General features: G+C 47.0%; 9 protein-coding genes across 9 annotated transcripts; 5 read left to right on the forward strand and 4 right to left on the reverse strand.

The window, feature by feature from the left end:
• Nucleotides 1-721: 721 nt before the first annotated feature.
• On the forward strand, nucleotides 722-2,092 carry N7510_011789 (TauD/TfdA dioxygenase family protein; the record flags this gene model as incomplete). The annotated part of the gene is made up of 7 exons (XM_056983713.1): nucleotides 722-961; nucleotides 1,042-1,116; nucleotides 1,177-1,235; nucleotides 1,291-1,403; nucleotides 1,451-1,551; nucleotides 1,621-1,671; nucleotides 1,760-2,092. The coding sequence occupies 7 exons, from the start codon at nucleotides 722-724 to the stop codon at nucleotides 2,090-2,092; spliced, it is 972 nt and encodes a 323-aa protein (XP_056829207.1).
• A 660-nt stretch (nucleotides 2,093-2,752) lies between these two features.
• N7510_011790 (glutaminase) lies at nucleotides 2,753-4,480 on the reverse strand (the record flags this gene model as incomplete). Its single annotated transcript, XM_056983714.1, has 3 exons — nucleotides 2,753-3,525; nucleotides 3,590-3,825; nucleotides 3,891-4,480. The coding sequence occupies 3 exons, from the start codon at nucleotides 4,478-4,480 to the stop codon at nucleotides 2,753-2,755; spliced, it is 1,599 nt and encodes a 532-aa protein (XP_056829208.1).
• A 1,945-nt stretch (nucleotides 4,481-6,425) lies between these two features.
• On the reverse strand, nucleotides 6,426-8,746 carry N7510_011791 (arylsulfatase; the record flags this gene model as incomplete). Its single annotated transcript, XM_056983715.1, has 9 exons — nucleotides 6,426-6,460; nucleotides 6,560-6,644; nucleotides 6,697-6,848; nucleotides 6,907-6,997; nucleotides 7,060-7,524; nucleotides 7,579-8,038; nucleotides 8,110-8,314; nucleotides 8,370-8,521; nucleotides 8,583-8,746. 9 exons carry the CDS (start codon nucleotides 8,744-8,746, stop codon nucleotides 6,426-6,428), a joined length of 1,809 nt encoding a protein of 602 aa, XP_056829209.1.
• A 413-nt stretch (nucleotides 8,747-9,159) lies between these two features.
• On the forward strand, nucleotides 9,160-11,373 carry N7510_011792 (sugar transporter; the record flags this gene model as incomplete). The annotated part of the gene is made up of 14 exons (XM_056983716.1): nucleotides 9,160-9,459; nucleotides 9,512-9,654; nucleotides 9,704-9,730; nucleotides 9,791-9,925; nucleotides 9,974-10,041; nucleotides 10,088-10,260; nucleotides 10,318-10,402; nucleotides 10,460-10,727; nucleotides 10,782-10,806; nucleotides 10,864-10,982; nucleotides 11,039-11,117; nucleotides 11,172-11,186; nucleotides 11,241-11,261; nucleotides 11,314-11,373. The coding sequence occupies 14 exons, from the start codon at nucleotides 9,160-9,162 to the stop codon at nucleotides 11,371-11,373; spliced, it is 1,518 nt and encodes a 505-aa protein (XP_056829210.1).
• Nucleotides 11,374-12,681: 1,308 nt separating this feature from the next.
• On the reverse strand, nucleotides 12,682-14,548 carry N7510_011793 (alpha/beta hydrolase; the record flags this gene model as incomplete). The annotated part of the gene is made up of 6 exons (XM_056983717.1): nucleotides 12,682-12,915; nucleotides 12,974-13,622; nucleotides 13,673-13,784; nucleotides 13,832-14,088; nucleotides 14,144-14,185; nucleotides 14,238-14,548. 6 exons carry the CDS (start codon nucleotides 14,546-14,548, stop codon nucleotides 12,682-12,684), a joined length of 1,605 nt encoding a protein of 534 aa, XP_056829211.1.
• An 842-nt stretch (nucleotides 14,549-15,390) lies between these two features.
• Nucleotides 15,391-16,925, forward strand: N7510_011794 (Zn(II)2Cys6 transcription factor domain-containing protein; the record flags this gene model as incomplete). The annotated part of the gene is made up of 4 exons (XM_056983718.1): nucleotides 15,391-15,447; nucleotides 15,509-15,982; nucleotides 16,033-16,164; nucleotides 16,212-16,925. 4 exons carry the CDS (start codon nucleotides 15,391-15,393, stop codon nucleotides 16,923-16,925), a joined length of 1,377 nt encoding a protein of 458 aa, XP_056829212.1.
• A 682-nt stretch (nucleotides 16,926-17,607) lies between these two features.
• On the forward strand, nucleotides 17,608-19,385 carry N7510_011795 (uncharacterized protein; the record flags this gene model as incomplete). Its single annotated transcript, XM_056983719.1, has 2 exons — nucleotides 17,608-18,300; nucleotides 18,375-19,385. Coding segments are annotated over 2 exons (1,704 nt in total), but the record flags the coding sequence as incomplete, so codon positions are not given.
• A 358-nt stretch (nucleotides 19,386-19,743) lies between these two features.
• Nucleotides 19,744-20,574, reverse strand: N7510_011796 (uncharacterized protein; the record flags this gene model as incomplete). Its single annotated transcript, XM_056983720.1, has 1 exon — nucleotides 19,744-20,574. The coding sequence occupies one exon, from the start codon at nucleotides 20,572-20,574 to the stop codon at nucleotides 19,744-19,746; it is 831 nt and encodes a 276-aa protein (XP_056829214.1).
• A 505-nt stretch (nucleotides 20,575-21,079) lies between these two features.
• N7510_011797 (Bcboa17) lies at nucleotides 21,080-22,627 on the forward strand (the record flags this gene model as incomplete). Its single annotated transcript, XM_056983721.1, has 2 exons — nucleotides 21,080-21,661; nucleotides 22,622-22,627. The coding sequence occupies 2 exons, from the start codon at nucleotides 21,080-21,082 to the stop codon at nucleotides 22,625-22,627; spliced, it is 588 nt and encodes a 195-aa protein (XP_056829215.1).
• Between the last annotated feature and the right edge of the window lie 17 nt (nucleotides 22,628-22,644).

Genomic DNA, 22,644 nt, shown 5'->3' on the forward strand with positions numbered 1-22,644 from the left:
ATGAAGGGTTGGATAGGGGATCGATATTTAAAGTCCTACGATCCCAAGCTATCCTATGACCAATTACGTGAAGCCGTACGAGCGGATTGGGATGGGATGCAATACCTATAGCATTTCTAGATCAACCGATCGATCTAATGCAGGCCCGCTGTCAGGTAGTTATTGACGCGCAGGGAGGGCATACACCTCACTAATAGCAATTGCTGTATTACAGTCGTTTAATTACATTTGGTTGTATTAGAAAAGTGGCAGTATTTTAGTCATCGAGTAGGGATGGAAGTACCACGCTAACAATATCAACGGACCTGACCACAGTACAGCCGCAAAAGGCGGTTATGTGAAGCGAGGTCAATGCGCCTAGTTGCAATTTCGATCTCTGAAAAGGAACATCCGTTTCTTGTGCTACCCAATAATGAGATAATGCACGGGTACAATCACGACTTCACGGGATGGCGAATTATCGCGACGCGTTGACTCGTCAATGCGGTGAAATCTAGCCGCAAATAGAAAATCCTCTCTATGAATATCGCAAGATTTGCTTGTTAATATTTATAGCACGCAATATGATTTGAAATCATCATTCTTGAACATTTAGTCTGTAGAACTTGACTAGATGGATTGACATTTATAAAGTAGGCATACCTGACATATAGACATAAGATCCAAATTTTCTATTACCGTGAACCTAATAGATACACAATCTCCGACGATATTTTGTAATATGGGTACCACTGTGCTCACCGGTCTTTCGGAGAAAATCTTTTCCTTCAAGGCAGAGAACCCTCCGCTGACTGAAATTACTCCTCCTAAAGATCGGGCTTTCTCTGCTGATCCCGAGAAAAAAGCTCTCCTTTCTGCAGCTTCTCAAGTCAAACATCTGACTCCTTACATTGGAACGGAGCTTGTAGCAGTCCAGCTTAATCAGCTCACCCCACAACAGAAAGATGATCTTGCACTCCTGGTAGCTGAGGCAAGTTTGATCTCTTTCCGACAGTTTGTTTCTCAACAAAAGATGAGGCTTTTCATTGACTTCTTGTACAGCGGGGTGTTGTTTTTTTCCGAGACCAGGACCTCACTTTGGAGCAGCAGCATGAGTTTACCGAGCATTATGGCATTGTATGTATCTGAAATGGAGACTCCTGCACATCTATACTATGAGACTGAACGTCATTTCAGCAAGATCGTGATCCAAACCAAGTCGATCCACGTCATGTCACAATCCTCGGTCGTGGGGGGTACGGGTCCAATATAAGCCGTAGATGCGTACAGCGTGCTAACAAATGAGAGCAGCGATATCCGCAAACATGGGCACACCGGAGGTGGAGAATACCACTCTGACCATTCGTTCGAAATCAACCCTCCGGCCTATACCCTACTACGGGTTGTCAAGACTCCAGAATTCGGTATGTTCTAAGGTCCCTATTCATTTTTTTAACTCATTTTCTACCAGGCGGCGATACGATCTTTACCAGCCAGACAGCTCTATATGACAAGTTGAGCCCAACTTTTCAAGAGACACTTGAAGGACTACATGGAGTTCATAGTTCGGAGGTATGGTTCATTTAGTCTTCCTACGGTGCCGATCGCTTTGGAAACCTAGTTACTGACCTACTGAACCAGCAATATTTTCTCGATTCTGTCAATAACGGTGCGCAGACTTTCCGGTATCCGGTCAGAACCGAGCATCCACTAGTATCGTTCCAAAGTCCTTTGGCAGGTGCAGAACAAAACCTTAATACTAATTTATCCTTGATCATAGGTCCGTACTCACCCAGTCACCAATCTTAAGTCCCTCTTCTACAACCCCAGCTTTGTGGCCCACATCTCCGAACTGAAGAACCAAGAGGCCATACATACTTTAAACTTCTTACGGGAACATCTCCATTCCGCGGATGATCTATCTGTTCGCTGGAAGTGGGAGCCCGGCAGCGTCGCCTTCTGGGATAATCGTGTCGTCGTTCATCGAGCTGTCCCTGGGGGCTACAACGTGGAAGAGCGTGAGGGAACGCGTACAGCTGTTTATGGAGAGAAACCATTTTATGATGCTAAAGGCCAAAGTCTCAGTAACTGGAAAGAGTCTCATCCTCTTTGATTATGGAGGTTTTCTTTATCGCATGGATGGAATTTGAAGATACGGCAAGATATTGAGAGAATTTGTCAAGGGATACGTTCCACATATGTCCAAATTACAGTACTACTGTATTTCTGATAATATTCCGAATTCCTGTTTGCATTAGTAAATTCTATCACCAATCATGCAGACATCTTCGGGTTGGAAGACTGTTCGTTCTCTAGAATAAATATACCTCTATACTCTAGACTTTTCTTCCTGGAACGTTGAGGGGCCAAAACGTCGCTGTCCCATGAGGAAAACAACCCTGTAGGCCCTACGCTTGGAAGAAGGTGACTTATATGCTGGAGTCCTCTATAACGCAGGGTATCATTCCATCCACGAGAGCCAGATATTGCCCGCTACACGAGGCAGAACCCGACTTTTGTCAACTTTGAGTTCAAAAAATCACATCTTATCGTTGATGAACTTGTTGGTAAGATAGGCATCATGATTACTTTTGGACACAATTTTCAATAGTATCTTCCCATTAGGTCGTACCAAATAGCAGTTATGGGTAGCAATCTCCATATCCTAGACTCTAGAGCAAGGAACCCGCCCTAGCTTGTCCAGATTCTGGTGGAGCGGATCCCAGTGTCACAAGCCTAGTTACAAGACGTCGTTTCTAGTAACCTCTGTTTTTTAGGCTTTTTGATACATATTGACAGCTAGTGGCATGAAGTAAGATCCACCGGTCGACTTAGCAATGCTCGACTTCCATTCGCCGGATTGTGAACCGGTAACAAACCATACTGTCGGTCCGGGTACGTTGTTCATTCCATCCGTCAGAAAAGCGTGGATACCGTTTATGAGGGCTTCGCTCACACTTTGAGACGAAGTTGCCGCGCACCACGCCATAAATTCACTTACCGTATAATCGACACCCGAGTAGAACGGAATCCCATAGGTGTGTAGCTGGCCTTCATACCACATTGACTGCATCTCATATGTCGATTCATTGAAAGTGTTTAACCCTAGCATTTTGTCGAAAGCAAAGGGATATGTGCTGATCCATGAAGTATCCGGGTCACCGTAGTGAGCGACGATATGGGTGTCGTTGGAGTCTGTTCCCAGCTTCAGAATTACAGACGCAAAGTTCTTTCCAATTGCTGTGTAGTTAGACTGCTCTGTGAGGGCACCAAAGGAAGTGAGTCCAATGGCCGCGTACATTGCCAGTATGGTCTGATTTGCTGTTGGAGCAATGCTATCAGTCGAAGACATTTGTTTGGCAGGGTACAATCCATTGATGACCAGATAGTCCGCGAATTTTGTCAGAGCCGGCAAATAAGGCTTCACCCACTCTGTGTTTCTGGAAGCTCGCTGGTATGCGTAAGCCATCCAGAGCAGCACAGATGTTTGGTCAATTATGAGGGCCTCTTCTGCAGCAACCGTCTCACCAGTTGCATTGGGATAATCTGACATACGTCATTAGCTATGCTATCAAAGACCAAAACGTGGGAGCTAAGAAGGTTAAGGTACGTTTTCCGAGATCATGGAAACCGAATTCGGCCGGCCATGTCAATGAATACTCCATCAGTGGCTCGAGAAGTAGACGCATATAATCAGGGGCTAGCGCATAGAATACCGGGAAAGACTTCGGTAACAAATCTGCCACTGTCTGTACATTTCCATCTGTAGAGATCTCTTTCATCCAGGCTTTTGCCTTGGTGGTATCTTTGCTAGCCTGTGGTATGAGGATCTGGAACCCGCTCCAACTATTACGAGAGCAGTTAGCCCATATCGATATCAAGTTTTATAACAAAAGGATCAGGATGCATACATCTGACGAATTGTCGACTCCAATATATCCGAATAGTTGGATGATATTTCAGCTCCAAGGTCTGTGATTCTTTGATCCAGTGCGATTCCCTCCGCATCAGCAGCAAATACATCATCGAAGAAATGATCCACGACGTCCTCAGTACTACTAAATGTTGCTTGGTAGTACCCAGTCTGTGGTTCACCGAGCCAGTTGAACGCATTGTCTTGTTCTAGACCAATAGCAAACGTGACGGATGCCGATGAGAATTTCGACCTCGGGGTCGTTATATGGTACGCAAGAGCAACTAGGTCACCAGATTGGTAGCTAGTATACCCGCCATTTAAGGTGCCGTTTTCTTTGAACTGGGTTGCAATATCATTGACACTGCCCACCTGATAGGTGACTTGGTTAGTCGCCTTTGTGTCCGCGGCCAGGTTAACCAGTCCCCATGTAGCCATGTCACTGTTTTCCGCCCATGTGTAAGAGCTCTTGCCTCCCAATGAAAATATGAGAGAGCCTCCGTCGCTTTTGAGTAAATTGACCTGGGTGTTCGGTTGCTGGGATGTCCAGGTATCATCAATGGCAGTCAGGATATCGATGGTTGACATGCTGGGATTATGCGGAACACCAATATTGAGATAACTGTATGGAATTGATTGTCGGACGTAGTCAGTCAAAGAAACCGGTGAGAAAAAGTCCAGCAGAAACTGAGTTGACCCAGCCTCCAGAGTGATGAGAGTCCGTGTGGATGTGAATGAAATGTCTATCTGCCTAGCCATCTCGAGGGGAGCATTGGCGCATCCAAATAAACAATAAGCATGGTCGTTGACACGAGCCATAATTTGCCATGTCAACGGTTCACCAGTCCAGAAGATAGGCGTAGCTGAGGGGACATCGGCTGACTGGTTACAACGTAGCCATGCTGTATGTTGTTTATGGAGTAACATTAGCCACAAGTTGGATAGATTTCCAACGGCTATGCCAAATCACTCTAGTCTGATATGGAGGCTTGTGACGTACAGGACAGGTATGGAGATTTTACAGCCTTATTGGTGTAAGCTCGAGATCAGCAATTCAAGTCGCGACGCGAGAAAAACAAACAGCAGGCATATCAGGATAAATCAAAGAGCGAGCCCCAATTTTGAGCCTCGAAACTTGAAATTGGACGAAAACATGAAAATTGTATATCTTGACCTACCAGGGGATATGCAGGCAAAGATATGTGACTTGCCAGTGAAGTCACGGCTAACACAAGTAAGCCACAAAGCTTCATTGTGGCGAATAGTGCCTATTGGTCTCGTTCAACCCGAGAATTGCTGAAAATATCAGAGAAAGCTTCTTCGGAGTTCGCTGTCGCTTGTCCATCCTAATCATGCCACGAAAGTAGTATTTATAAGTCTACTGTCCTAGCACGCGATAATTATGGTCGGAGTCGTGATATCCCCGAAGAGGAAGAATCAGCTTTTACCTTCCTGGGGCATGCGGAGCTCGCGGAGCTCGCGGAGCTCGAGCAGCTGGCCGAGCTGATGAGTTTGTTTCTCTGGAGTACAGTGGAGCTCCGAACTACGATGTACAAATCAAATAACGTTACCCTGAAAAATTTACTAATCTCCCGGTTTGTTGGCTGCAGGGCAATCATTCTCAAATCACTCAACCCACCACCTGTCTCACCAAAACAAATATTGCTCAATCAACTTCCTCCTCAATGCCTCCGAGTGACCCTGTACCGTGGTGTTTTGGCGAGCCAGTACATACATTGAGATTAAACACTGTGTGACCTAAAATAAAGAAGTACGAGCGACGCACAGCCCTCACTGTACGTTGGCTAGGCTCAATGCGAATGAAAATGGTTACAGGCTAGCGGAATGATCAACGGCCAGGGCAGCATTAATGGCGGGCTCATGTCAGATTGCAAGAACAGCAGGCAGCCCATGTAAGTCGCGGATGCTTTGTAGTTTCTGCAGTTCTTGGTTAGGCCTCGCTACACTCGAAATATTCTAAGTTAGCTTGTGAGGAACTAGAACTCTCTAAAAATACATTAATTTATATCGTAAATTCAGAAGCCTCTATAGAAGCCATCGCCAAAACAAATGATTTTCTGAAAAGATCTAGTCTTGATTATGGACAATATTTAGAAGTCTGCCTAGATACGCCGTGCCTTAGTAAAATAACACACTGAATGGACACGTTCTGCATGGCTTTTCAGTGCTTTGTGTCTATATAGGACAAGTCTACATAATTTATCCAGGCATGGTATAGGCTCCTATTAATTAGAATCTCGAAGTTGCTTCTCGAAGTGTTCTATGGCTTTCCGCATTCTTACAAAACAGCACTGGGATTGGAGCTAAAAGACGCAGTAGAGACAGTTTCGATTAGTTAGAGAGACTGGACGATCGCGCAGCTCGGGTGACGGATAAAATTACTGTTTTAACCGAGAACTTTCCTTAGGCAACGAAGTCTGATTGTCATCAGCTGCGTACTTAGTATTTGTTGTCATGGATAATGTTACCATAGAGCATCCCTACTCCTACAGTACAGTCATTTCGTTATTCATTAGTCATGCTTGCCCTTAAATTGCAACGCGAGCACTATATAGTTGATCAGAGTTGACATCTTCCATGCGATGACCATAAGGTTACCTAACGGACTCCTTACACACATAGTCTCACATGATGTTTATCTTGTACCAAGACGTTTAGGTGTTCGGAAAAACTTCTCACGATCAACCAACCCCCCGGGTTTCCAGTATTCGTACTCAATCCACGCATTTTCCTGCAAAACTTTGGTCAGTAACTTGGTATGCCAAAGCACGAGGCATTCTAACCTCCATTTGTTCCTCAGTGGCTTCCAAATATGCGCCCAGTTCCGGATGCAAGGGAACAATGCCACATTCTTGAACATACTGATCCCAGTGCTTGAGTAATTCGGTCAGTTTGTCGGATTTGACATTACTCAAGTCGTGGATCTCCCCAGGATCTTTTAACAGGTCATACAACTGCCAACAATGTGGCCCTTTGGGTGCAGGAATGAATACCGCTTTCCACGACCCAACACGAATGGCAGCCCGTCCACAGAGTTCCCATGTTCCCATCCTTGTACGAAGTCCTTGGGGTGAACCGATTCTTCTTCGCCCTGTCAAGTTTTGGTCAACCTTCATGTTTAAAAATTACACCGAGGAATTTCAGACCTTGAGCCAGGCGTGCATGCTTTTTCCACGCATCGCTGCAATCTCACGGCCTTGGTAGGTCGGCGCTGGGTGCTCTATACCTGCCATTTCGAGAATTGTGGGACCAATATCCATGACTGTGGCAAATTCGTGCTTAATTGCAGCTTGATACTCTGGGTAGCGTGCGATGCAAGGAACACGTACTCCACCCTCAGTCGTATACAGTTTGTACAGGCGAGAGGGAGCCGTGGCAGCCTGCGCCCAACGCGGACCATACCAGACAAAAGAGTTGGCGGCACCAATATTGTTGAAACTGTTGTCATAGTATTTGCGAATGTGCTCCAGCAACGGCCCCTTGACAAGAGGATACGCTTCGTAGGCTGCTCCCTCAGCACCGTTATCACTCATGAACATTATGAATGTGTTGTCGAGCTCGCCGATTTCCTCCAGGTAGTCAACTACTTTGCCAACATTTTTGTCAATACACTGATAGATCTCGGTCAGTTATTCTGCGTCACTTTTGTACGTGTAATAACATACCTCGACCATCCCGGCATATGCCTCCATTGACCGACACGACATCTCCTTTTCGTAAACAGTGAAGTCATCCCACCCTTCAACGCGGTCGTCCACCACAGGATGGGCTTCAGTATCCTTCTCAATCATGCCCAACTTGATTAAATTTGCAAGACGCTTTTGCCTAAGAACCTCAGGACCTTCGTTGTAGACTCCACGGTAATTTTGGATGTGTTCTTTAGGTGCCTGCAAAGGCCAATGCGGAGCAGAGAATGCCAAATATGCAAAGAAAGGCTTGTCTAAAGACTCATTTTTCTGTGTCTTTCCCTGGTGCCACTCGTCCATGTAGTCGACAATTTTGTCTCCATAGGCATTAGACGAATAGAAGTCTTTGGGCAGATCCTCAAGATCTATGTATTTGCCATTCTCATGGTGCAAGCAAATCAGGCTTGTGTCCAGAAACTGCGGCGTGCCATTTTTCACTCTAAGAAGCACATGTTAGCAGAGAGCCCAGGAGACATAACACAGAATGATTTCATCGGGGTGGTAGCATACTCTCCCTCGGGTCTATAGTTAAAGTGATTGGAGCTCCCAGGAAGCATTGCAAATGACCGATTGAACCCACGAGCATGGGGAGCTCGTTCCGGCTTGAGCCCGAGGTGCCACTTGCCCGCCATCATGGTGTGATAGCCTCCATCACGAAGAATCTCAGGGATAGCCACGACGCGCTCATTCAGGTAGCCCTCATAGCCCGGGATGCCTGTATGCGCTTGTCAGAATAGCCATCATGTATATACTCATCAAAAGTCCCGAACCTCGTTGTGGCTTTGCATCGTAAAACTTCCGGTTTTCCGTAACCGGCTCGCCCTCAAATCGAGACCAGCCAGTGTAGTTGGTGAACTCAACAAGATTGCCCAAGCCCGCTATATGATGGTCTGTACCGGTCATAATCATAGCTCGCGTAGGTCTTGAAGCTCGGTTAGCATCGAAGGAGCGCCATCCTCTTATTGTGAGCGACAACTACTCACGAGCATGCTGCAGCTGAATGGAACCCGGTGTATCGAATGCCTGTCTGACCTAGCTTGTCGATATTAGGTGTCTGTATCTCTCCGCCAAAGCACCCAACGTCAGAGAAGCCCATGTCATCAGCCACGATGACCAAAAAGTTTGGCCGTTTTCTGTCGGAGCCCATGTTGACGTTTCACTCTCGACCAAATTCGTAGAAACAAGCAGGTGAACTTGAGGTCAATATTTTAATCTCCTGTGACAAAAGCCCTTCTAAGATGACTCAATAGAAAATTCTGAACATATTGGGAGTATTTAGCTCATCCCAGTCCGTAGCTATGATTCCCGTAATCTGTTGGGCTAGCGCCGCGCGAGCTCCGCGAACAATGGTCCAGAACAGCGCGAGCGCCACGACCCCGGATTATCGTTTGGTCGTTCGCCATGTGGACCATCAATTGCGATTCCGGTTGCAACATCCGAACATCCAGAGAACATATAATCAGCCAAAAGCCGACATATTCTCTAATTTGGTTTCTGAGCTCATAATTTGCCTTATACCCCTTTGTCCAAGTGATATACTCTACACGCTTATCTACGAACATGGCGAGTTTACCTAAGGAGCTGGCCGGCACGGCTCCACCCAATAATTCTTCGAGGGGCATATCCAGGAAGGTTTTATTCGAGAAGATGACCCCCATCCTCTTTTTGAGCTGGATGGTCACAGCCCAAATCAACATTATATTCGGGTATGAGACAACAAGCTTTTCTGGTGTCCAAAGCATGCCGAGTTTTGCGACAGAGTTTGGGAGCCAGGACAGCTCCGGAAAATGGGCTCTGTCTGCTGCGCGAGCATCGTACACATCCTCTACGGCATTTGCGGGAAAATTGATTGGGTCTTTGGTATGCCCTTGTTCAAAGCTTGCATGTTGGTACTGACTGGAAGAGACTCTAGGTCGCGCCACGGATTATTGAACGCTTGGGTCATCGATGGGCTATCTGGATTTTACTGATAATTGTCTGGATTGGTATCATACTCGAATCCACCTCGCGGCACATCGAGCAGTTTATTGTGGGCAGGATTGTCGTTTATTTTAGGTTGGTCAATGCCATTTTTGCATTCACCTTTTGCTAACTGTTCTGTTAGTGTGGGGCTTGCTGAGGTGACCTCAACGTAGGTGAAATAAGATGCTTCAGAGAGCAACTCACCCTGACAATTGGCATTCTTAAACAGTGGTTACCAATCGGAGATCTCACCCGCATCCATCCGCGGCACGATTGTTGGATCGCTACAACTATTCAATTTGATTGGCCAAATTCTGGCTTCCGGAGTGAATCGGGGATATGCGAGCGTGGAGCAAAGATCTGGGTGAATTCAAAATAGATTAAATTATGAGTTTCACTAATCCATAAACAGATGGATTGTTCCTGTGGCATTCCAAGCAGCAATTCCTGTCTTGATATTCTTTGGGAATTTCCTGATCGGTCAGTCAGCTAACTCTGATAAAGCCTACTTATTGACGGTGTTTAGTGGACTCGCCCCGATGGCTCATTAGCAAAGATCGAACCGAAGAGGCTATTGAAGTTCTTGATAGGCTTCGTCCAAAAGCTGATGTCCAAGCTGGACTTACACGAAGGGAAGTCGAGGCAATTCGGGAAGTGATCCAATCAGATATGGAGAGTGGCTCGTGGGTTCAATTATTTGTAAGACACCGATTTAGAGTTCTACAGCATGACTGCACTCTAACTTCATCCTCGCAGGAAGGTGTTAACCTTCGTCGAACGCTTATCGCATCGTCTCTACTATTTCTGCAACAGCTTTGCGGCCAAGGTTTTGTTTCTGGGTGTAGGTCTTCTCCTCCTGCCGCCGAATGATCGAATTATATACTAAAAATCTATACAGACTCTCCAAAATTCTATGACTCTGTCGGTCTCTCAAGTGAGGCATTCAATTATAATATTGGATCGGCGACACTCGGTTGGGGAGGTTGCTTGCTGGGAATGCTCCTCAGTGATTTCATAGGCCGACGAAGCGTATTGATTTGGGGTGGCATTGGACAAATGATCTTTTTGTTTGTTGTTGCTGGCTTGGGACTGAAAAAGAACCCTACCACGTCAGAAGCAAACGGCCTGGTGGCAGGGGTGATGCTATATTTTTTTATCTACTCTGGGTATGGCTTCTAACCCATTTCACAATAAGACAGATTGATACTAACACAAAATAGCACCTGGGGCCCTCTAGCTTTCACGGTAAGTCAGCAATATCACTTTAAGTAGTGGGATTCTGATTTACAATGTCTCCTTTAGGTTGCGGCCGAAGTGGGATCCGCACCTTTACGTGCTAAAACATTGTCACTGGGCATTGCTCTGAAGTACATACAACCCAGTTCCACCACCCTGGCCTCGAAATTAACAAAGTATACAGTGTATTTTCGGCATTTATAGTTTCTTTCTGCGTGCCTTACATCTTGAACGACATCAGTGCAAATATTGGATGGGTTTTTGGAGCGATTGCGTTCATGTGTTCGGTGTTGGTGTACTTCGTGTTGCCCGAAACCAAGGTGAGCTATTTTTCACATCATTATTACAATAGGCTAATATTTTCTTTTCCATAGAATCGTTCTCTTGAGGTATGTCTCTCAAGTTTATTGACAAGTGATATATTAATTTTCCCATTTTTCCAGGAGCTAGATGAGTTGTTTAGAGTATGTCATCTCCGCAAAGGCTTCAATAAACTGTCGAAACTAACAGGATTAGTCTCGTGTTCCCGCGAGAAAGTTCGAGAAAACAAGGACATGTGGTCCCAGCAGTCGGTGAGAAGTGACGCTCGACGTCTTCTACTAAGTCGACGACATAGGGCGAGAGGGATTGCTTGTGGGGTTCTCACTAGAAGATCTTTTTCTCAATTAAACCAGTTGCGATAAATCGGTAGACAGAGTAGTCTTACTTCTATCCATCACCCCACACTCGAGCGAGGGCTTGCTAGTTAGCACCTTTCTCACAAGTGCTAAATCCTTAGCTCATATTTTGGTTCGTCGAATTTCCACGCTTCGGCAAATGAAACTGTTTCGTGTAATAATAATATGGATACGTCCCACCATGCAATATCCAATGGAAGTTTTCATTGAAATCGTAATTCAACGCACGGAGAACTTGCTGTTCTATCTAGCCCGCTTTGTTAAGTTGTCAATAATAACGAGTTTTAATAACCTTAGATGATTAACGAGTAAAGGATAAGGACTAACATATCCCATAAGGGAGTGGCGCACCTTCCGCCCGATCGTGTCACTGCGTCGTACCCGCCCACTTCTAACTTCTACGTGGTAATACCTTTTTTGCTCTTTTCTCTCCCTTGTCCCTTCTAGCTCTGGAGAAATAATAATCCTCTTTGTAGTTGCAGGGTATTCTCAATCTCAGTATCTTGCCGTGACAATATAGGCGGCACCGTTTAAGTAGCTGCTTTTCAACAGTCGTCCTAATCAATACCTAGGCCATCAAATCGCTAGGCTAGGTCGCGTTGTTGTGATCGTTTACCGACACAACAATGGAGGTATCTGATCTCACTCTTACGGGAGATTTTGCGTTCAAATAACGTTCTCGAACTAACTCCCTTAAAGTCAGTAGGTACTAAGCACCTGGAGTCAGAGTGGCGTCTTCTTCCGGATCCCGCACTATGACCCGGTTGTTCACCATGAGTTTCTTATTATATCGATAATACACGCTCGTCATCTCTTCCACTGCACTTGCACATGAAGTCAGGAAGACCCATAAATGGTCATCTTTAATTACAATGGCAGCAGTGCCTTGCGAAGCATGGCACAAACTGTTCGCAATCCATGTCGGTTTTCAGTCTCTTCCCTAGGAAACACAGGGCTTTGTGGAACAACGTAGATAACTACTTTATAGTTCAGAGCAAGATTCTCAAGGCACTGAGAAGTGGAACGAGGATTTTCTTTCGGGAGAACTGGGAGAATAACTGGACTGAAATTTTATATTCTCAATTTGCGATGGACAACCCAGACTCGGCGGGCACCAGCCACGCACACAACTGTTCCACTATTGCTGCTCATGGGTGGCCGAGAAAGTCATGTTTTCTTCTGATTTCCAAAAAGCAACTCACATTTCCTAGATGCCTTTTTGGCGTGACATCTTCTGGCGCAGCCCTATCATCGCATTCAACAAAACCTTCTCCAATCCACCTCCCACCTGTGGCTGCGGAAATACGTTCTTCCAGTCATTGCGCGAGAAGGGCGGGATGCTCGGCTGGCAAACCTTCCCTTTTGGAGGCAGAGTGCCATGTAGGAAATATTCCCGCACCACCATGCCAGTGCAGAGGGATGGCTGCGCGACAGAGGAATGCTGAGTACTCTGCGTTAGCTAGCCTGAAAAAAAGAATACAATAAACGAGCATACTTACTCCGTATCCGTTATGTTGCAGAAGAACACTCCCCTCCAGAGCATCACTCAAGTTTTGCGCTGATTCGAAGGGTGTCACCGGGTCCCAGGTGTTGCCAATCAACAATATCGGGTTACCCGTCTTAACACGGAAGTTTCCCATGTAGTGCTCCTTAGCCGACATCTTCCACTGCGCGCACTCCATATTGACGTGGACGTTCACGTCGCCCGAAGTGCGACTCGTTTGGTACGCCCTCTCCATGATAGGCCTAAATTGCTCAAAGCTAGATGCTCGCACAGTCTTGTCGCCACATTTGATCCCTTGGAGCGAATCCTGGGCGGTGGATGCGCCGCCCTGAGACCTCATATATGCAGCTAGTGCGGTTACATTTCGGTTCATCACTGCGTAGAGTACGTCCGATAAGGCTGGCCAGTCGATTGGATTATAGAGGTCATTGAACAGTGTTCCCTTGACCTCGATATAATCCATAAGCGTTGCGCCAAGCGGAATTGGGTGGTACTTGATAGTTTCTAACATCTGGTATAGCTTTTCTTTCAAGTCGGGTCCCGATGAGGCTAGGGAAGCCAGCGGACAGAGTTTAGGGGCCTCGAGACAAGCAGAACAGAATCCGGCAAAGACTTCATCGTTATCAGCAAGCTGCTGGTTGTCACTGACAGCCATTCTTAGTCCGATTCTCTATTTAAGGGTACCGCTACTTACTATCCGTGATAATACTCGTACGGGTTCAGCACACCATCCAGAATTACCCTACCCATTCTGTCTGGGAACATCGCTGCAACAGTAGCTCCTAGCGCAGTACCGTACGAGAAGCCTGGCCGATTGTTATTTAGATTCTCTGATATCCTCAACTTCACTCACCCCAATAGTGCAGCAAACCATCCTCGTCGAGTGCGTCAACGATCTGCATCATGTCTCTCGCAATGAAAGCTGTTCCAACAAGACCACCGGTTTCGTTCATACGCGCATAGCATGTATTTGCATAATTCGTTGCTGCCGCCCACGCCGACCCTGGAGCTGTGTCAGACGCATTGCTATAGATCGGGGCTTCCATGAGTGCAGTAATTCTCTCCGCCGCGCTGTTGTAGCATGAAAACGGTAGGGTACTACCAACACCGCTATTGGGTTGTTAGGTTAGTTTAATTCTGAAATGGCCAAGAATCTGGGAAATACCGAGTATTAAAGGTGATGAGGTCGGAATGGCCACCAAATATACTATTACACATATTAGTAAAATTCTCTTATAGCCTACCATTATCTGACTTACGCTTGAAACTCAGCTCCGATACCAGCCAGGGAGGTCAGGGAGTCTTCTCCTGGGCCACCAAAGTTGAGTAGAACTGACTTCCCGCGTGGTTTCTCGATGGCGGCTATCTTAGCAAGCTGTAGAGTCAGAGTCTTCTGGGAGCTCGAGTCTGTGTAGTCTAGCGGGACTTCAAGAGTACCACAGATCATAGGGGCAGTCTGATTATGCATCGAACATGGCCCTTTCCACTCGATCTTGCCGATTGCTTCCACAAGAGAACTCCCTGACGCGAAGGAGAGAAGGCCCAGGAAAAAATTTGCGGGACGAAACATCTCAGCTGAACAATTACCAATTGACAAAAGTATGCAGATATCAACTCGAGAATAATGGGTTCTGTTCGTGACCGAAATAGTTTTACAACCCGTAGCTATTTAAACTATTCAAACTTGATCACCATTTCCGGGTTGGGAATCACTATGCGCTGGCCCGTCAGGCGTAATATGCCAAGCTTGTGGCAGTGTAATATTTGGGTAGGCTAACTTCATAGGGGTTGGCAACTGTTTCATTTTGCAACAATGAAAAGCCCTGATCGGCATTACGTCAGATAGCGTCCGGTGTGAAACGAAAAGCCAATCGATTAGGTTCCTAGCGGCGCTGTAGGGGATATGAGCCTTGGCACAAGCCAATTATGTATTGTTCGTCTGCATCTGCTTCAATAAGAGGGAACTGGAGCCGTCATTGGTGGAAGAGAGCCGAAAGTGTCTTGATTTGGCCTTGGGGCATATGTAGGGTCCGAGGGAAGATACAGATATTAACGAGTGAGAGTTCATGCCAATGGGTCTACAACGGCGACGTGAGCAAAATGCAACACCATTTTGGGACTACCTTGTAATTACAAGATATTTAAGGGCTAAGTATCTACTGGGAGAGTAAGGCTGAGAGTAGAGAGCAATTGATCAAGGTCTAAACATCTTTTCAGCTAACACACTATGCCGATCCACATATACGCTACGCCACATATACGCTACGCCTAATCAGGATATATCGTGCGCTGCCAGCTGTGGGGCTCGCTTCCGGACCCCAAATGATAAAACGGACCGCTCCAGCGCCTCATGCCTCCCGTTTTAGATGATTCTCAGGGCTCTTCTTGCTTTTTGACTCATGGTCGTTGATAATGCCGGGCGTTCCATCTAGTCGAGGCTGTGATGCCTGTCGCCTGCAGAAGAAAAAAGTTCGCTGATTTGCTTGCTCCGTGGCACGTCCTGCTCTTGTTGACAATATGATGTGCATAGTGCGACCAACTGAGACCTGCATGTTCACGGTGTGTACGACTGAATATTGCCTGTGTTGGCGGCGGTCAGCAGCGGTATATGTTCAAGGTGCATACAATGACCTCGATGGCGACGAGGACCCAGAGTGCCATGTCCGTTGTTGGACATCCTGCGAGGCCACCGGGTAACGAATCAGTCACAGCTATTCGGGCCTTTGTGTCGGTATTGGAAATAACCGATCTCCGCTATGATTTGAGCACATACGGTACCTTTCTACGGGACATCCCGCAAAGATTAGGAAGTAACCCAGCCCTAGACGCTGCTGTGGACGCTCTGACTTGTGCTTTCCCATTTTTAAAGACTCGGGACTATCCGCCTAATGTGCTGACTCGCTACAACCATTCCCTCCGCGCCCTAAGATCATGTTTAGATGATCCTGTTCAAGCGCAGACGTCTAATACGCTATGCGCCATCTACTTAATCGTGATTTGCCAAGTGTGTCCTATTGCTATTCTGAGCGAGTAACTAAATTAACTTTCCCTCAGGCCTGGCTCGGATTATATCACAAGTATCCAAACCACGGAGAAGCCATGGCACACATACTAAGAGCCGCTGCTCTACGCGAGTGGCAAAGTACTTTTGATGCAGACCTGGTCACGACACTGTGTATCCCTGTCGTACGTGACTCCCAAAGTCAACATGGATAATTGTTAATAATCCCAAGATTTTCGAAAGTATCACCAATCCAAACATCAAACTAGATGCACGTTTCTGGGAACAAGCAGCTGTCTTTTCACGCCGCAGCACTGTGAACAATATTGGTGATTCTCCAAAACCAACGACCAAACTATGCCAAATGGGCCGGATATCAGAGTTTATGCGGTTTCCAGATATACACCATCACGAAATCGCAGCAACCTACCAGTTACTTCGCAACGATGCTTATAGAATGATCAATCATCTGATTCAACGGCGAGCAGGTATGGATTTATCTACTTCCTCTGCAACAGTTATTGCATATGCACGCTACCAGGCAGCATGCTGTCTTATCATCTCGCTATCCCTCATATTAAATTGTCTCTTACGTGCATTCGACGCCACAAATTCCCTCCTATGTGAAGAGGCGAGTGCTTTTTGTGATGAAATTATAACTATCGCAGAGTCAGTGTCCTGTCACCGGCCTCTAGGATCCGGGTATGCTGCGGTGTGTCTTGTGCCGGCATGGGCGGCAACAGATGATCCACAGCAATTGGCTCGTATAGAGACCATTATGGCTGAGTATCAACTCGACTTCATTGACTTTAACTGGTCTGATCGTGCAACGTGGCTGCGGTCTAGTTTTGATACGTTGCGTCAGGGAGTCGCGAAGGGGGACCGTCGGAGAGGATTTGATCCTGGGAAGTACGGGACTGGCAATGAGGCATGTGTTATTCTGTAGACTTTCCCAAGAACACATACCTGAAATTTCTAAGCAACTTAAGAACGGTCAGCTTCATTCAAAGTACTGTCATGTGCCATGGAGGTGTGAGCATTTACTTTCCACGTTTTTACTGGGTTGCACAACTGTACTTCTCGATATCCAAAAAGATATAATGCTCGACGCCAATCAGCTCTATTTGTTTTCCACCCCTCTCTTCAAAATAAACCACTAACCCTTCACACTATCCAGCCGATACAACATGCCAATGAGATTGTATTGCCTTCCAAGATACGCAGCCAATTATGTGATACCAGGAGCCCCGATGTATTTCTTTTGGAGAACCGATCCTACTCTGCCAACAATCGGTGATTGTATTGGTGGGGATGCGTGCTTTACAGATCTTATTGCTAATTGGGCTGCGTGTGATGCAGGAAACAATTTATATCGATGGGAGACAAGTTAGTATGGCGTAAGCGAAAATTACGGCGTTGTAGGCCGGTTTCGGTGATGCCTGCATTGTCCTATTGTGAACTAGCGCTGACTTTCTTCTAATTCTGAGGTCCAAGAGGGGCTGTGATGGTGAAAATCAGAAAACTTGGTTCCGCAAGACTGATCCTATATAAAGCAGTGGTCTTCTCAATTCCCCTGATTGTATCCGGCAATCCAAACTTGGCCTCCAAACTTTTCTTCCTCTTCTAGTCTTTCTTCAATCTTCTACACTTATGCGTTCCTCAACTTTTTTGCCCTTTTGGCCCCTTGTGGTTTGGCTCTTGTCAACTCTTATCCCACTGTCACCATCCAGAATGGCACCTTGGTTGGCAATTCAATCAACAAGGTTGATAGTTTCATAGGCATCCCTTATGCCCAGCCTCCTGTGGGAGACTTGCGTCTCCGCCCACCGCAAACATTCAACAAGCATTTTGGAGTCTTGAAAGTGCAAGACCTGGCGACAGGATGTGTGAGCATGGACATGAGCCCAGTCAACACCACGGGCCTCCCTGAACCTGCCGTGGGAGTCATTGAGTTTGTGCTAAACAGTGCTACTGGCCCCTCAAGCGAAAATTGCCTTACCATCAACGTCCAGCGGCCATCTGGCACAGAGCGTAACGCTAAACTGCCTGTTCTTTTGTGGATTTATGGCGGTGGTTTCGAACTTGGTAATACCCAGTCGTACGACGGGACGGGCATCATTTCGAAAAGTGTTGATATGGGAGAGCCCGTTTTGTTTGTCGCTTTCAATTACCGTCTCAACGCCTTTGGCTTCTTGCATGGCAAAGAGCTTCAGGAGGAGGGCAGCACAAACCTTGGTCTTCGTGATCAACGTAAAGCCATTGAATGGGTTGCCGAGAATATCGCGGCTTTCGGTGGTGATCCAGATAGAGTTACACTATGGGTATGCAAATGGGCTATAAACCCTTTATTGACTTGGTTGCCAGTGTATCAGTATGATTGCTAACTATGCATTAGGGCCAGAGTGCCGGTGCGATATCCGTCTTCAACCAGCTTCTCATTAACAAGGGTAACAACATATACAAAGGCAAGCCTCTATTTCACGGAGCTATCATGAACTCTGGCAGCATCTTCCGAGCCGCTCCCTCGAACTCTACAAAAGCGCAGAGGGTCTTCGATACTCTCATCAAAGCAGCTGGTTGTGGTCACAATGGTTGTGCATCAAGCCATACATACAACCCTATGGAGTGTCTCCGCAAAATCAGCCATAACGAATTGGTTTCTGCTATGAACTCGCTGCCCGATTTCATGAGCAATCGCAGCAACGATCTCGCCTACCTTCCCCGTCCGGATCCGACTAATGACTTTTTCTCAGTTTCTCCAGAGGTTGCTGTTGCCCTAGGCCAGTTTGCTAGGGTACCTGTTATTTTGGGCAACCAGCAGGACGAAGCTGCGCTCTTCTCTCTCTCACAGCGCGATTTCATCAATTCAACTTCCACCCTCGTGGAGTATATGCACTCGTGGTTTGTGGGCGCGAGCCAAGATCTTGTCGCCGATTTGGTCGCAACTTATCCAGATGACCCGGCGGCCGGTTTGCCAGCAGACACCGGATCTGAGTGGGAGATGTATCCCCAGTTCAAGCGCTTAGCAGCTATACAAAGTGATCTGACTTTCATAATGACGAGACGTGAAGCTCTGTCACATCTTGCTACAAGGGTGCCTACATGGAGCTACCTTTCCACATACCTACACGGATTTCCCGTCTTTGGCACCTGGCATATCTCAGATATCCCCACGCAGTTTGAAAACATCACCCAGTTTGCTGGCAATGTAACGGATACCGCCTACATTAATTTTGTCAATCATCTCAACCCGAATGGCAAAGGCTACACCTGGTGGCCAGAATGGGACAACGAAAACTTAAGGATGATAAACTTCAGTGCATCTACTACTGAGGTGATTAAAGACGACTTCCGCTGGGAAAGTTACGAATTTTGGAAGAAACACACCACAAAGCTTCGGCAATGATAGACTAGTGCGGAATATTACTTCCTGATAGCGGTTATGATATGTGATCGAGTTTTTCATACCACTACTCACGCCGGTAATGATTGAACTACGTTTTTCTATAAAACAAAAATAGCATCTCACGGTTTTATAATCATCAGTTAGACAATGGAAGGCTAGACCGAGGCTTTAAGTCATTCAGGGAGTGATAGGATCTCCTTTCGGTGACGGGTCAGGATAAATGAGTTACACGCCAATTCCTCACACAAAGTGTTGTCGATTCTTTATGATTAGTACTCGTTAAGCTTCAGTCAACTAGCTTTAAGAGACTTAATTAAGTATCTGTTTCTTCTATCGAATGCGCTTTTGCTAAAATCCCTCAAACCAAAGCCACGCCGCCATCGGAAACTATCGATGTGCCGGTTATAAATGCATTCTTCATGCAAAATAGGTACGGCTCCGCCGCGTCCACCACGTCTCCAGTAGACCCTGTTAGACTCGTCGCCCTGTACTTCCCAAAGACAGCATCCTTCATCTGCTGGGGCCAAAGATCATGTAGCTCAGTAGGCACGAGGCCGAATTCGATGGCATTCACGCGCACCGGCTTTAACTCTACCGCCAAGCCGCGAGCTAGTCCCTGGACGGCGATGGACTGCGCAGTAAAGGCAGTCAGTAACGGTGAGGGCTTAACCCCGATGGTGGACGACGTGAGGGTGTACGAGCTGGTAGGCGTGTTGTTCACGTAATTGGGAAGTAGCTTGCCCAGGATGCTCGGCGCTATCACGCGGACTAACTGTCGTTTCTGGAGGTCCTCAGCCGTCGACTGCCCATAAGTGGCCGCACCAACAGGATCTCCGGCAGTGAAGACGACGTGGTCCAGCAACTGCGTCCTGTTAGATGTTGCGAAGTCGAGTAGCGCCTGCAAGTTGGCCTCGACCGTGGCCGAGTCTCCAACATCGCAAGTGGCGCCTCTCACTGGTGGGCCTGATGCGTCTCTAGGCGTTGAGAGCTCCATAGCAAAAGGCTGAGGCACATCGTAGAGACGTTCGAGGGCACGGTTGACTTTATCTTGCTTCGAGCTGCTGATGACGACCTTGGCTCCGTGCTCGAGAGCGGCTTCAGCGACCGCGAAGCCAATTCCAGAGGTCCCACCGAGGACTAGGATGTGACGGCCATAGAGCTTGGAGATGTAACGTGGGGATCGAGACATGATTGCGAGATGCGAGGCACATATATAAAACCAGAGGTGAGGATTTAAATGCTAGCACCACTGATTTCTTGTAGTTTGGTGGGCCAAGAGCGGAAATAAACTTCAAGTCGCAGAGATCGCCGTAAAGAAGGGTGAAGGTGTCTCAAGGTAGGTAGTGTTGCATGTCAGCATAGCACCCGCTTAGGTGTGTTCGGTGTTACCGGGTAAGGCTGTGTCATCACATTCCTCCGGGCCGGTAAGTCATTTTAGGTGGTCGTCACCAGGCTAGCTCACCCGGCGGACTTAGCATGACTAAAGTCCGCATTAACTTTGATGACCGGCATCCTATAAGAGCAAATCATGACGGCACGTATGATGACAAGACGCCTCCCGATGATAACCAAGGTCCGTAAAGTCTATAAACTTGCGCATACGCTTTGGTTTTAACCTTGCTCAACCGCGCAAAGAACCCGACTTCAAAGCCATTCTTGTCTTGTTCTTCATTGCCCAAACAAATCGCGTCACAATGAGAGTATGGTTCATCACCGGGTCCTCCCGCGGTCTTGGCCTCGCTATCGCCGAAGCTGCTCTTAACTATGGGGACTCTGTTATCGCTACTGCTCGAGAACCGAGGCAACTCACGCACTTAGTCGAAAAATATGGCCCCGACCGAGTCTTCTCTGTTGCCCTCGACGTTAGCGACAATGACAAAGTCATCCAAGCTATTAAGACCGGGCATGAGAAATTCGGCCGAATCGACGTCGTTATCAATAATGCTGGATATGCGAATACGGCCGCTATCGAGGACATCGACATCCACGATTTCCACGATCAGATTAACGCCAACCTTATGGGCGTAGTTTATGTCTCTAAGGCAGTGCTCCCCATTCTTCGTCAGCAGAAATCCGGTCATATTATACAAGTTTCCTCAATTGGTGGACGGATGGGTGCACCTGGTCTCTCTGCCTACCAGTGTGCAAAGTGGGCTGTTGGTGGATTCTCTACCGTCCTTGCCCAGGAAGTGAATCCATTAGGCATCAAGGTTACTGTGCTTGAACCTGGTGGTATCAAGACCGATTGGGCCGGCTCGTCAATGCAGATCCCTCCAGTGAGCGAACCCTATCAAAAAACTGTAGGAAGCTTTGCCGAATTCCTTCGAAAATTCTCTGGAAATGAGCCATCCGTCCCGAGTAAGATTGCAGAAATTATCCTCAAAGTTTTAGATCAAGAGGAACCCCCTTTGCGACTGCTTATTGGCCCTGATGCGGTTGAATACGCCTCAAAAGCTGCGGAGGCCCTGGCCCAATCTGACAAGAAATGGCACGACCTGAGCATTTCCTCGGTCTAGGACAATTTCTAAAGTGATGCCCTATATGGCCGAGTGCCAAGTCAAGAAAAAAGAATTCAATTTGAGTGTTATTGTGTACGTGAGATCCAAGTTGAGAAAAGAAAGAAGAGACAGAGGAAGAATCTTTACTTATCTACAACAGTCTACTTCCTGTAACACCTGTCATACGCAGTCCTCAAACTTAGTCCTCAAACGCAGTCCTATGCCTGGTAGTCGATTGCTCTTGCATCATGTCGGAGTTGCCAGGGTCATAGAGGTTTGCATGGCGGATACTAGCATAACGGGTTCCCGCGACAGCGGTGTTCCCGAGACAACGGTCACAGAACCCGGCTTATGGAACAATCAGTCTGTTGATCAGTGGATCGACGGCCTCTCTCTCTCGACCATCAGACAGTCAGTAGGTTAATTCGGTTCACGGAAGCCGACGCCAAAATGGTTGAGGAGGTTTGATCTCATACTTCCCAGTACATGAACTCTGCTAACTGGATTGAAAAGTTTGACCCTCTTCATGTTACGCTAGAAAATCTATTTTTGCGACCTGAAGTACCCCGATACTTGTAGGATTCTCTTCTTGGTTTTTAACTTTCTGCATTGGGCTTGATCATACACTGTGATGCATCGTCTCGCAAATCCCTTCCCTCACTATCTATAGGGTTAATTGCAGCCCACACGGTACTGTAAGCGACCAGCCGTCTTCCTTGCTATTGTATAGCATTGAAGCGGTAGCTTGGGGTGTGCGACTT

The sequence above is a fragment of the Penicillium lagena genome (assembly GCF_028827675.1).
Source record: "Penicillium lagena strain IBT 129212 chromosome Unknown utg000008l_segment0_segment0, whole genome shotgun sequence".
In the NCBI taxonomy this organism is placed as follows: Eukaryota; Fungi; Ascomycota; class Eurotiomycetes; order Eurotiales; family Aspergillaceae; genus Penicillium; species Penicillium lagena.